The 14,381-nt window shown below is 35.1% G+C and overlaps 2 protein-coding genes across 3 annotated transcripts in view; both read right to left on the reverse strand.

Moving 5' to 3' along the window:
- LOC143723425 (X-ray repair cross-complementing protein 5-like) overlaps nucleotides 1–5,585 on the reverse strand; it is a 29,017-nt gene extending 23,432 nt beyond the window's left edge. Inside the window, exons 1-3 of the mRNA XM_077215837.1 lie at nucleotides 5,307–5,585; nucleotides 4,003–4,116; nucleotides 2,877–3,060 (exon numbers count right to left, since the gene is read on the reverse strand). Of these exons, the coding sequence (XP_077071952.1) occupies nucleotides 2,877–3,060; nucleotides 4,003–4,116; nucleotides 5,307–5,324 (316 nt within the window). The 5' untranslated portion in view covers nucleotides 5,325–5,585. The remainder of the gene's footprint in view (nucleotides 1–2,876; nucleotides 3,061–4,002; nucleotides 4,117–5,306) is intronic.
- A 1,526-nt stretch (nucleotides 5,586–7,111) lies between these two features.
- On the reverse strand, nucleotides 7,112–14,012 carry tmem169b (transmembrane protein 169b). Of its 2 annotated transcripts, none has more exons than XM_077215587.1 (3): nucleotides 13,891–14,012; nucleotides 12,506–12,763; nucleotides 7,112–11,074 (listed from the first exon to the last, which is right to left on the reverse strand). In XM_077215587.1, the coding sequence occupies exons 1-3, from the start codon at nucleotides 14,009–14,011 to the stop codon at nucleotides 10,458–10,460; spliced, it is 996 nt and encodes a 331-aa protein (XP_077071702.1). In that variant the 5' UTR covers nucleotide 14,012; the 3' UTR covers nucleotides 7,112–10,457. The 2 variants fall into 2 exon arrangements, with proteins under 2 accessions (XP_077071702.1, XP_077071703.1); XM_077215588.1 differs by having other exon boundaries at nucleotides 7,112–11,056; nucleotides 13,891–13,986.
- Nucleotides 14,013–14,381: the final 369 nt, after the last annotated feature.

Below are 14,381 nucleotides of genomic sequence, written 5' to 3' on the forward strand. Positions count from 1 at the left end.
TATACAATCCTCTATGATGTCTTATGATTCAGCCTCAATTATGGCCCCTCTAGAACAACTACACCGCTTTACAACTATAGGACAGGAAGAGCTAAATAAACTTATCATTGCATCGAAACCAACAACATGTTTATTAGATCCAATACCCACTAAACTACTGAAAGAAGTGTTACCTGTAGTCGAAGAGCCTCTTCTTAATATTATTAACTCGTCTTTATTTTTAGGTCATGTTCCAAAAATATTCAAGCTGGCAGTAATAAAACCTCTCATTAAGAAACCGCAATTAGATCCAAATAACTTAGCAAATTACAGACCCATCTCAAATCTTCCATTTATGTCTAAAATACTAGAAAAAATTGTGTCCGCTCAATTGTGCTCTTTCTTACAAGAAAATGATATCTATGAAAAATTCCAGTCGGGATTCAGACCGCATCATAGCACAGAAACTGCGCTAGTTAAAATTACAAATGATTTACTTTTAGCTTCTGACCAAGGCTGTATCTCAATACTAGTTCTACTCGATCTAAGCGCTGCGTTCGACACTATCGATCATAAAATACTCCTGGATCGACTACAAAACTACACTGGTGTTCAGGGACAGGCATTAAGCTGGTTTAGATCTTACTTATCAGACCGTTACCATTTTGTCTGTCTAAATGGGGAAAAATCAAAGATAACGTCAGTAGACTATGGAGTGCCGCAAGGATCGGTGTTAGGCCCTCTGCTATTCTCAATATATATGCTGCCACTTGGTAATATTATAAGAAAACATGGAATTAATTTCCACTGTTATGCTGATGACACTCAATTATATATCTCATCACGACCAGATGAAAACACTAACTTATCTAAATTGACAGAGTGTCTAAATGATATAAAATGCTGGATGACGTGTAATTTCCTGCTATTAAATTCAGATAAAACGGAGGTACTACTTATTGGTCCAAAAAACTACCCACAAAATCCCTTACAATACAACTTTAATTTAGAAGGATGTCCTGTCACTTTATCCACTACAGTAAAAGACCTGGGTGTTATACTAGACCGCAACTTGACTTTCGAAAATCATATTTCATATATTACAAGAACAGCATTTTTCCACCTTAGAAACATTGCTAAGCTACGCAACATGCTATCTGTTTCTGATGCAGAAAAGTTAGTTCATGCATTCATGACCTCGAGACTAGATTACTGTAATGCTTTATTAGCTGGCTGTCCTACATCCTCAATCAACAAGCTACAGTTAGTGCAAAATGCGGCTGCTAGAGTTCTTACTAGATCAAGAAAATATGATCATATAACACCTATTTTATCATCTCTACACTGGTTACCTATTAAGTTACGTATCAATTACAAAGTATTCCTACTGACCTATAAAGCCCTAAATGGTTTAGCTCCTGTGTATTTAACAGACCTTCTATCGCCATACAATCCATCGCGCTCTTTAAGATCACTAAATTCGAGGCTTCTGGTCATTCCTAGGATATCTAAGTCCACTAAAGGAGGGAGGGCGTTCTCGCATTTAGCTCCTAAACTCTGGAATAGCCTTCCTGATATTGTACGAGACTCAGACTCGCTGTCCCAGTTTAAAACTAGATTAAAGACGCATCTCTTTAACCAAGCATTCACTTAATGCTTAACCTTTGATACTACTGCTGAATCAGTTCGAATGCATTAACATTATGAACATCAGCTATGCTAATTATTTCCCATCTGCCTTTCTGCTGTTATCTCGGGACGCTAGTCCCGAGGTAAATAGCGTTCGTCAGCTCCAGTTTGTATCCAGCCTCTCACGGAGACTTCAGATGCCCCAACGCCTGTGAAGAGACGACTCGACGCCTGTGAAGAGACGACTCAAAGCCGGCGATATGTTATGCCATAAATTAATACTTGATTAACTAACTGTATTTTTCTATGTACATTTCCGAAATGCAATTTCTGTAAAGCTGCTTTGAGACAATGTGTATTGTGAAAAGCGCTATACAAATAAATTTGAATTGAATTGAATTGAATTAAGATTCTCTGATGTGGTTAATGGTCTCTTGACATGAAGGTAAACAAATAAAATAATTCTTATAAAATAAACAAAATAAAACTTAACCTTTTATTTTGATCGTTTTCATTTTAAAATTATTTCTTCATTTCAATGTAATATTTTTATGCTTTAATTAATTTATTCGTTTTTTATCAATCACAACCCCCTGATAAAGACCTTTTAATTTATTTTATATAATTTGATTTTTATCTAAAAAAAAAATAATAATTTGTATTTATTTATGTACATATAAAACGTATTTATATATTTATAAAAAATATATAAATATATATAATTATTAGAGGTTACCTCATGAACCACAGTTTGGAAACCCTCAATTAGATAATAAAATGATTTATTTTATATGATTTATTTTTTATAAAAAAATACATAAATTGAATTTAATTACCGTAAGTAATTTACATATAAAATATTTTTATATGTATATATTTTATTCATATAATTAGAAAATATATTTATACATTTGTATACTACATAATAAAGCATATTTTATAATATAGTTTAGTTTATTATATATATATATACACATACATACATATACTGTAAATAGCTTATTTAATTATAATATAAAGAAATTGTTTATGATTCCCGATGTGGGAAATAATTTAAATAATTATTTGTTTTTTATTAACTCACAACCCCACAGCAGTTCCCTCGTGAACAACAGTTTGGAAACCCTCAATTACAAAATGATTTGTTTTCTATCTTGTATTATTTGGTTTCATATATTTTACAATACTCATAGTCTCATGAGAGCTATAAAGTCTGGTGTTGTCTTATCTTATCAACGATTATCTGGTAACGGTAACATGAAGGATACAGTCTGCTTGCTGACCACCAGGTTGAAGTTCACTCTCAATCTCTTGGAGCAGCTCAAAGTCAGGCATCATGAGGTGACGGTGAACCGTGATGTTCTCATACTGCCCGTCTTTGGCCAGAGGGTTTTTAGTGCCATCAGTACCAAACAGCACCAGAGCCACCTCGTCTTTATTCTCAGCAAACACCTGAAATATAGAAAAACAGCTTGACTGACGTTTTGTGGAGTAGCATATATGTGAACCTGGACCACAAAACCAGTCACAAGTCGCACGGGTATATTTTTTTGGCAATAGCCTACAATACACTGCATGGGTTAAAATTATCGATTTTTTTGTTTTATGTCAAAAATCATTAGGATATTAAGTAAAGATCATGTTCCATGAATGTATTTAGTAAATTCCCTACCGTACATATATAAAAAGATTATTTTTGTGAGTGGATGCAGCAAAATCGCGCACATAAATGGACAACTTTAAAGGGGATTTTCTCAATGTTTCGATTTTTTTGCACCCTCAGATTCCAGATTTTCAAATAGTTAAATAAATCTCGATTAAATATTATCCTATCCATACATCCATAAATGTACGTTGACATTAGTTACTGACCTAAACGTATTGTTATTGTTATTAGTACTATTGTCACTATTGTTGTAGATTGCTAGAGCTAATGCTACTATTGTTGTCATGAATATTACCATTGATACTATCACCACTAATATTAATATATTGTTGGGTTGATTATTACCTTCACTAGAACTATACTGATACTACCGGATTGCCCCTATCTATACTTACGTCACAGAAAGGATCTCGTGTGCCTACATACACCACTTTGTCGATAACTGTGTTGGGCTGCTTTGTATTTCGTTGTTTTTTTTGTTTTGTTTTTTTGCTTTTTCTCTCTTCTGTATTGTATATGTGTGTCACTGATTTCTTACCTTGTATGTATTGCTGTTTTGTTAATTTGCAATAAAAAAATAAAAAATGTTATCCATACATCAATGGAAAGCTTATTTATTCAGCTTTCAGATGATGTATAAATCTCAGTTTCAAAAAATGAACCCTTGTGACTGCTTTTGTGGTCCAGGGTCACAAATAATAAATTAATTGAGAACATCGAGTACAAACCTGCCGCTGGACGAACTTCTGGATGACTTTTTTGGCTTGTTCAAAGGGCGGTTCATGGCCCGGCTCAGAGTTGCTCATGGAGAAACCCACATCCATGCACAACACCAACGCTGACTACAGACAGAGAGCAAAAGACAAAGAAAACTGAGGATACGTGCAGAAAAAGAATAGTTCACCTAACAATTCTATGGAAGCTTGTTTCCACAATGGAATAAAAAAGTAATGTATTGTAATTGTAAATAAAATGTAATTTATTTCTAGCAATACCGACTTTTTCAGAATTGTGAGATATAAACTCGGAATTGCGAGAAAATAAGTCAGAATTGTGGGATGTACTTTATCTTGCAATTTAAAAAAAAAAGGTAATCGTAACTTTTCATCTTATAATTCTGACTCTCAACCCGAGTTTATATCTCTCAATTCTGACGTTTTTTCCTCAGAATTGTGTGATAAAAAAGTCCCAGTTTTCTTAATTTATTATTCCATGGTGGAAACAAGCTTTCAAGTCAAGTCACCATTATTTATATAGCGCTTTTTACAATACAGATTGTTTCAAAGCAGCTTTACAGAGATAAGAGGAAAAGAATGCAACAAAGTTTGTTTCTAGAAGAGAATAGCATCACAGTCCATCTTAAGTAAGTTCAAGTGATAGTTCATTTTTGTTGTAAAATAGTTTTTTTTATAAGTTATTATATTTGTTAAAATACGTCAGAGAGAGAGAGGTTTGAAACAAGTAAATCAGAAAGTTATGACAGAATTTTCTTTTTATTAATACAAAGAGATTAAATGAGACCTATGGCTAACTCTAATATTTCTCAGATGTTTCTCCTGAGGAAAAAACTCACTCGTGTCTCTAGAGGTTCAGAAAATGTCTCAAACGTTGCTAAAATTTTAAACAAAAGATACTAAAACAACAGCATTTAAGATTTTACTCGAGATCTCAATATAAACAGAAACATTTTCATTAAATATTACAATGAGCAATCCACATTATATATCTATGACAGCATTCATAATATTCAAAAGTATAAATCCTATCTATTTTAATTTACCAATCTAATATAAACTTGAATATTAAACGACACTTAAATCTGCAGATAATAACTTAAATATGATACTTATTGTCTACATTTTATAAGTAAGTTAAGTGAGTGAAACTTTCTGTGCTGTGTGAATACGGACATAAATACAACCCAGATGGTGAGTCTGTTTTATGTACTACGTGTCTTGTAAAAGTTAAGTCATATTCTTTATTAATAATAAAACTCGCTTTTGATTATGAAGACCAATCATGACAAAATTACCTTCGCCGCTCGCGCCATCTCTGCTGGTTTCCGTCTGTTATTGTTCCGGGTGAGTACATGAACGAACGATACAAGGTTCCGCCCCAGACAGCGAAACGAAACGATAATAAAACCCCAAAAAGTCTGTGTTCCTATATTCCAGGACACTTGATAATGCTTTATTATAATTTAAAACAGTTTTTAACTTCGAGTAAACGATTGTTTACCTGAACCTGTAAAAGAGAAGCGCTCGGGGATTATGCAATATCTGTTTGAACCTTCTTACACTAGATGAAGCTTGTTCTATGTGGGTCAAACTACATTCATATATCCAGTCATAACATGAACATTACAGTATCTGCAGGGCAAATCTCATGGCTGGATATACATGCAATGCATGTAGCCTATTGAAATTAGATGTGATTGTTTTGGGTGAATGTGATTTCACCAAATGCATCATGTTTATGGATCAACATTACAACATTCAATCAACCAATTAGATTTGAGGGACAACCTTGCAGTTTATGTCAAGTTTAAACTTACAAGCAAAGTTGGTGCTTCTACATCTGTGTCATTAACCTCAAGAGTTTAGGGATATGTTGGGTAAGGGTATAGGACTATGTTTTCGGACTATAATTGTTCCAGGATCAACAAAATAAATATCTAAATCAACGAACATGTCTTACATAACGATTGTTGTGCATAACTTTATGAAGACAACAACAAAAACTGAACTAATATTTTAGAGCTCATGATTTATTATAGCATGTTATCTTATAAGTTCATTAAAATGGTTGTACACGAACCCAGACAAGGTTTAGGTCTAGTCCCAGACTAAAATACATGTTTGAGCTGTTTTAACTGAATGCAACTTATATAATATGTCAATGCCAATGTTTTGTCACAAGAAGATGCACATAGTAATGTTTTTTTTTCCCTAAGGCACGTTTATAAAAGATACTTAAAAGCTTAATCCTGGCTTATCTAAACCCTGTCTGTGAAACCAGGCCTATGAGTATAACAAAGGTAAATTGTATGCTTACATACAAAAAAATGCCTTTGGATTACATAAACTGTACTACATATTTTGAAAAAATTAAAAAGTTAGTAAATGATTACCTTCTTGTTGTAAAGAAAAAAGAAACATCAAAATATATTTTCCTTCATCAATAATGCATGCATTAGAGAGTTAAACCTGGTGAGCGATGGGAAAAAACATTTTTTGTATAACTTTACAACAATCCTTTTTTTTTTCTCCAGGCAATTTTATCTGTAAAATTCTTAAGTTATAAATTCTGCAAAGGGTTTTCAACAAGTTTTGTTTTGTAGATCACAATAGACACACAAACCTGACATGAAAATGCAGGAATAGGAATTTTATCGTCTCTTCTGAGCATTACTGCACAATGAAAGTGCAAAGTCGGAAACAAAGGAAAAATACAAAACTTTAACAAAAAAAATTCTTAACAAAACAAACACATGTTAAAAGTAACACACATTTCTCATAATGCATTTTATTTTAAATTATTTAAAATGTTCTTTTGATGCCCAAGAACTGGTTATGAACATATTTTTTGGAATAACTGTCTGCCCCATATATAATCATAAACACACACACACACACACACACACACACACACACACACACACACACACACACACACACACACACACACACACACACACACACACACACACACACACACACACACACACACACACACACACACACACACACACACACACACACTCTCTCGTTTGGATTCGTCGTTAGTGAGCAAATTAAAACAACTTAACTACTTAGAGAGTATGCAGGACTCTCACAATCTCACAAATAATCACAGTTTAATTGCATATAAATATGGCTTAGTTTTACAGGAGGTTATGAAAAGCATATACTCTTCTGTTCTTTCCTTAACCCTTCGATGTACAAAAAAACATTTTTAATTAAAATAAAACATGCAAACTGTTAAAACAAATGGTAACACTTTACAATAAGGTTCCATTTGTTAACTACATTCGTTAACATGAAAAAACAATGAAAAATACATCTAAAGCTTTCAATATTTACTAATAGATTTTTAAAATCAATAGTTATATTGTTAATATTTAATGGTTCTGAGTCGACAATGAGTAGATGTATTGTTGTTATTAACTAACATTAATAAAGATGAATTAGTACTGTATTATTCGTTAGTTAATGCATTAACTAACAGGACCTTATTATAAAGTACCCAAATAAATACAATAAAATAGGAAAGATTAAATATTTTAAATACACATCTTTAAGAAAGTGTGAAAGTCTGACATACAGTACGAAAATAAGAAACACGGTTTCATAAAAAAAAAAAAAATGTGTTGGTAAACAAGAGACTAAGGCTGTGTTCACACTTGGCATGTTTGGTTCAATTAAAACGAACTCGGGTGCGGTTTGTCTGTAATATGCATGCAACACGGACAAAATACATCTAAATGAACCAAAAACAGGACGTGATGTCACAAGATGTGACCCTTAAATGAACAGAATGCTCTAGGATACCTGGTTATTCTCATTACAGGAGCTAATCTGCCCATTACAGTCCAGTACAGGCATCAGAACCTCCGTCTTCATTTGATCCTCCATGCAACGTTCCAGTGTGAACGTTAAGTGAACCAGGACTAAATGTATCATTTTCTTTTTTGGTCCGGACCAAAAAACCAAGAGAACCGAGTTACAAGTGTAAAGACACCCTAAGATATAAGCTATAAGAAAAACAAAACCAAAGTTTGGCCCAGGATCCTAAATTAATACTCGCCAAGTGGCAATAAACAGGATCACGCCGAGCGCTGTGAGTGTTAGAAATCAGGAAAGGTGAGAGAAGATTGTGATTGGTACGTTTTTCGTCTTCAAACCAAACTTGGGTCTCCAGTCGACAAAGTTTAAATTGTTTAAAATGTTTAATCGTCTGGCTAGCGCACTTCCCATAATGTTTAGGCGTTAGGTCAGTAGGCGGAGATTAGGAGGAGAGTCATTTGTGGCTGTTTAAACAGATTTGCAATCCTATGAAAGCAATTAAGTCGAATGTGTTTTCAACTTCCTTTAAGGCTCAATATAATTTTAACGGATGAGTTATAAAACAATTCACCCACCTCACAATTGTCATGAAGGGCAAAATTAGCTATATAGACCAAAACCACTTTTTGCACCAGGCTGTAAACATAGTTTTTTCTGCTGTAAAGTTGAGCATTTTAACATGGGTGTTTATGGGATTGACGCTCTTTTGCAGCCTGTCTCTAGTGGCCAGTCGATGAATTGCAGTTTAAGTCACTTCTGTGTTGGATTCAAGAAAGAAACAGGAAGGTTGCAGTTTGCTTCAAACCAAACTTGGGTCACCAGCTGACAAAGTTTAAATCGTGTCTGGCTAGTGTGCTTCCCATAATGTTTATGCATTAAGTCAATAGGAGGAGAGTCTTTTGTGGCTGTTCGAATACATTTGCAATCCTATGGAAGCAATCCAGTCTAATGCGTTTTTAACAACCTCTGGAAGTAGTCAATAGTGGACAAGCTCAAAACATTTTAGACCCCATTTACACCTGTATTTAGACCTGTCCACTTGTGATCCGATCGACCCGCATCTTAAAGGGGTGGCTCAGGATTTTGGACATCGGACCTCATTTCCAAGTTAGCCTGGATGTTATTTATCAGTGGAGACAGTTTTCAAAAAATTTCATCCAGTCCTTCCAGTTGCATGGTTCGCCCGTGCTAGGCTAGCACGAGTCAACGGTATATGCTAGCCTACCATTAAAAACAGTTTTACCCACTCCACAGTTCACCAAAAGCAAATAAATTATAACACCAGACTATCGATGTAAATGTCTGCTGAGAGGATAATGTTAGAAATCAAACTACCCTTTCATCGCATTGCAATAGTTATACTTTGTTCCCTGTATTTATTAGCACAGTCTACAGCTGCGGCGGAATGATATTAAGTTACCTAGGCAACCAAGAGAGCCGGTCCACATGACAATAACTTATTTTTACAATTTTGAAATGCACACCGAATCACCATGTTGCCAATTCCTTCGTTTACAATCGAATGTTTCAATATCGTTGATCAAAGCTACTACTAGCTAGCTAGACGTCTCGACTGTAGTGCGCTTCTGTTGTGTTTTCTTTTCGGCGCAGTGCTACTAACCAGAGCAAAGTAAACTTCCGCCGCTGCTGAGAAACTAGTTCCTGTAAATGTAATGCGATCATTGAGATGCAAGAGTAGTTTAATTTCTAACATGATTCTCTCAACATACATTTACATCGATAGTCTGGCGTTATAATTTATTTGCTTTTGGTGTACTGTGGAGTGGGTAAAACTGTTTTTGAAGGGACATTGTGTAGGAATTACTCCCATCTAGCGTTGAAATTGTATTTTGCATTCAAACGAATTTTCTAATGCATGTTGCATCTACGGTAGCTGTTATGTACCAAAAAGCTATGACAGGATGTCTTCTAATAGCACTTCGTCGAGTTTTCCTTCGGGTGAACAGGTTTGTTATTTCAAACAAACTGCAACTTGACACAACGAACAAACCAATGTTACAGTATGAATAATAACAGTGCAATGCAGCCTTTTAAACTTGCCGGGGCCGTGAAGCGCCTCTCGATGCTCTGCTCCTCCGTTTCTGCTGCTTTCAGTCACGTGACGCTGGCTCTGAACGAAAACGCGTTGTGGAAACGCATTGGCCTAGTACTTTTTGACCCTCTCTGCTATTATAGTTGTTCAAGATGGGGGAACGACATGGAAGCCTCCGTGGACCTACCCGTCACATGTATATAAAGATAATAAATTCTTCGTTTACGAGGATAAGTCAGATAATTGGCAGAGGTATTTGTACACCATTGAGGACATATTTATGAATAAAAATATTGATTTTAGATAATAAAATACCTAAAAAACTACACATTGTCCCTTTAATGGCAGGCTAGCAGATAACGTTACCGTTGAATTGCGCTAGCCTAGCACCGGCGAACTACGCAACTGGAAGGACTGGATGAACATTTTTATAAACAGTCTCCACTGATAAATAACACCCAGGCTAACTTGGAAATGAACCACCCCTTTAATACCAGGTGTAAACAGGGCATAACACTCGCCAAGTGTCAATAAACAGGACCGATAAGCACCTGAGAAACTCTATTCACACCGAGGATGTTTGCAGCGACTTTCCCTGCAGACTCCCAGAGATTGTGTCCGAGTCCAGCAGCTCGACTATGCTGTAGGGTGAACAGTCCTCCAAACCGAGCTTCCCACAAGCCCACCCGCAGAAACCCTTCTCTAAATCCCTGACGGAGGTCCACCACTCGCTGAAAGCCCAGGACACCTGCACCACGGCCGAGTAAAGAGCCAGCGACAGCGAAAGCGGCACGATGAGCACCGGATAGAAGATGATGAGGAAGGGGCACACCGTGATTTTGTGGCAGAACGTCCGTTCCTCGTTGTACACCAGGAAAATATTGTACCACGTGAGAGTCCCGTAGTAGAACGAGGTGATGAAGGACAGGACGAAGACTACGGGAGCACAGGAGAGACTCCACAAGACGACGTGAGGACCCTGAGAAACGCCGAATCCACACGAGCGACTCGATCCCTCTCGAGCGTCGCATTCGGCATCCAGACGCTCCTTTGACCTCGCCATCTCACGCAACTCTCTCTCTGTGAGCGTCACGTGAATGTCCACCATCTGACCTTTCTTCTTTCCACGCGTGATGGTCCCTGTGAGCGTCACGTAGCGACTATCTGGAGGCACAGCCCAACCTAATGAGGTCAAGACATTTCATTTGCAATGCAGGGTTTCTGCAGATTTTATGAAGGTACATTTAAGACTTATTTAAGACCTTTTTCAGACCAAGAAACAGAAATTTAAGAAATAAATTCAAGGGAACTCAATAAATCAATATGTTCTCTAAAAGTAAATGTTTATGGAGAAACACTTCAGAGTTTGAAAATACATTTTCCAACAGATATCTGTTACTTTTTAATTCATTTTACTAAAATAAAAGAAGCTTGAATCGTTTTGCTCAAAGCCACTACAATATGGAAATATCTTTTACTGTACCTTCTGATCAAACTGCAAAAAAATGTTTGTTCTAGAGATGTAAAATGTAAAATGACATGAAATATGTAGTCTTGTTTTCTGTGAAATGAATCAAAATTAAGTTCATGACTAAAGCAAGAAAAAATATTTAATTAATAATTTAGAAGTTTTGAGAGATATTTGATCACTTAATTTTATTAATTTTTTCAAGACTTAATTTTACAGTAAATTTATCTTGATTTAAACTTGTTTAGATATTTGAATTGGAAAACAGTACAAAAATACTGAGAAAGTATTCATTTTCTGCAATGCATGCAACATTTAATGCCATAACTTTATGAATTTAAGACTTAGCGCTCTGATTGAAGACCATTTTAAGGCCTTAATTTGCGGAAGTGTAAATTAAGACTTTTTAAGACCTTTTGAAGGCTCGCAGAAACCCTGCAATGAGACCAAATGCAATCTGTCCAATGCATTTCCTAAGACAAAGACAATTAATATTCAGTATATTATCGATTTAACTGCACTCAGTCTGACACTATATCAGATGAGAATAAAATTGGAACTGAAAAATAACTTCATTATTGAACTGAACTGAATCAACACTGAACTGAATAGAGCTGAATAATGACACTATTGTCTTCTGTAGTGCTGAAATCAGCTGGTTTCATACAACTATTGTTTCATTAACACTGTTATTTTCCTGTTTATTACTGTGAAGCTGCTTAGAAATAATCTGTATTGTATAAAGCACTATATAAATAAATGCTATTTAAATGAGAAATCAAATTTTCCTAAATCTTTTAAGATAAAAGAGTACTTCTTTAGTAACTTTCAGAACTCAAAACTTCATTCCCTTATGAAGAAATAGCTTTTTGTCACTGTCCGATGAAACATACGTACCTTCACTTTTAGCAATTTCAACTTTTCAACAGTTCACTAACTAATGACAGATTTTTTTTTGTTTATTTTATAAAAATGTGTATGAGAAAATTTGTTTTTCCATGATCTTGAAAATTAGTTTGGAGATACACATTTGTGTTTTTTTTTTTTTTTTTGCTTTTTGCATTAGAATGCAACAATTTGTTGAAACTAAACTGCAAAAATAAAAAGTTTTGGTTTTATTTAAGGCATAAAATGAAATGCTTCACCTTCACTGCTGGGGTTGTTGAGAAATGAAGCCCCTTCTTCAGAGTTCCTGTCTCCAGCTTCACTGTCTGCTCCATGCTCCTCACCAGCGGCTCTCTCTGGATCCGAGCGGTAGACGATGATGGACTCCGGCCGGTGTTCTCGCTTTCTCCTCTTGCGTCGAGTGCTGGTCCCGCTGATTCCTGCATCCATCTGCCCATCCGAGACCTCAGATCGAACACACTCCGGCTGCTCCATGCTCTGGTTTACTGTCTCACAAGCTTTGAGAAGAGCTACAACTTAACAGAGACTAGAAAAGGCTATTTACTCCATTCACACATGATAAGCATGTGAGAAAGAGAGAACATCATGATGCACAGTTGGCATGCATTCAATCAAATGGGAAAATAAGGAAAAAATTACATTATTTAGCCTCATTTGAACTAAAAGGTCATTTAAGTAAGTTTATAAAAGAAAAGTCTTGTCAAGTTGGGGTAAGATGTCAAATTTTTCAAAATGTTATAAATGTATTCACGGTGTAATATCTGGTAGGGGTGAAGGTCTATTAAAACTTGTATTGACTTTCCTGAACAATAACAGTAACAGTGTTATTGTTATTGTTAACTAAAATGAATTTTTTTTTTGTTAATTGAAAAAAGTTGTTCTGTCAAATCGATTAATCGTGATTAATTGCATATAACATAACATTTTGTAAACATATAATATACGTGTTTGTGTGTGTGTGTCTATGTATACACACACACACACACACACACACACACTTTTATGTTAGATGCGAATAATCGATTTGACAGCAATAAAATAAAGTACAATAAAATATAAAAATTAGATACTGAAATAACATAACTTAGGTTGAAGCACTAAAACTGAAGTAAACATAAATTAAATCTAAAAAGAAAAACTGATAAAAATTACAAAAGCACATGACAAAAAGACAAACTTACACTAAAATGAAAATATAAAAATGAATGCTAATTTAAAATATGAATAATTGCTAAAATAGTATATAAATAATACTAAAATAACAGTGACATATATATTTTGTGTGGGAAACAACACCCTTCCGTCAGCGAGCTGGGTCTCATTCAGCTCTATTGTCAGAGAAACAAAGACATACAGGAGACAACGGAATCGTACTGTCAATCATAGCATTGTTGTTGTTTTTTTAAATAGCGTCTAAAACTAAAAATCCTTCATTTTAAACACCATTGAAATAGCGGTTTATTTTAAATCAGTGTATTGTAATGCCTGAGCGCCAGGCGGAGGCTGTTTTTGTCTCAGCTGATCCGCTCTGGTTTTAATAATCACACCATGATCTACTGTAAGAAGCGTCTTATTCACAAACACAAGAAGCTCCAGCTTATTTCGTAACCTTATTCGCACCTACCAGATGCACACGCATGAAAGAACCGCTGTGAAAACTCTTGCGATGAAATGTTTAGCTGGGTTAAATGTCCAACAGCAGCCGCCATACAGATGCGCCTTGGCCACATACAAGTCCCGCCCATTAACACTGGAACGCCCGTCCCGTCCAATCAGATGACGATAAATCGAAGCCCCTCCTCCAGCCAAATCCAGTGTAAATAAAATTGATTAGAGAGCAGTACAAACGATTTCCCGGTGAAATACTATTACGTTTATTACTACATTTATTATTACAATCAGTATTTTATACTAAATATTCTTTTTAAATTGCGTGTATTTGTATGTACGTCTGCATTTATTTCATTAAAATTATTTATTTATCATTATTTGATAAAAATTAAACGTTGATGTTACTGATTGCACATGGTTAAATCTGTTTAATTATTTATTCAGAAACTACTTGTCCCACGCCAGGCTAGCCAAATTAACTTATTTAATAATTTATTTCATTTT

Source organism: Siphateles boraxobius, unplaced genomic scaffold, assembly GCF_051911475.1.
Source record: "Siphateles boraxobius isolate OS27281-9 unplaced genomic scaffold, OSU_SipBor_1 7, whole genome shotgun sequence".
Lineage (NCBI taxonomy): Eukaryota > Metazoa > Chordata > Actinopteri > Cypriniformes > Leuciscidae > Siphateles > Siphateles boraxobius.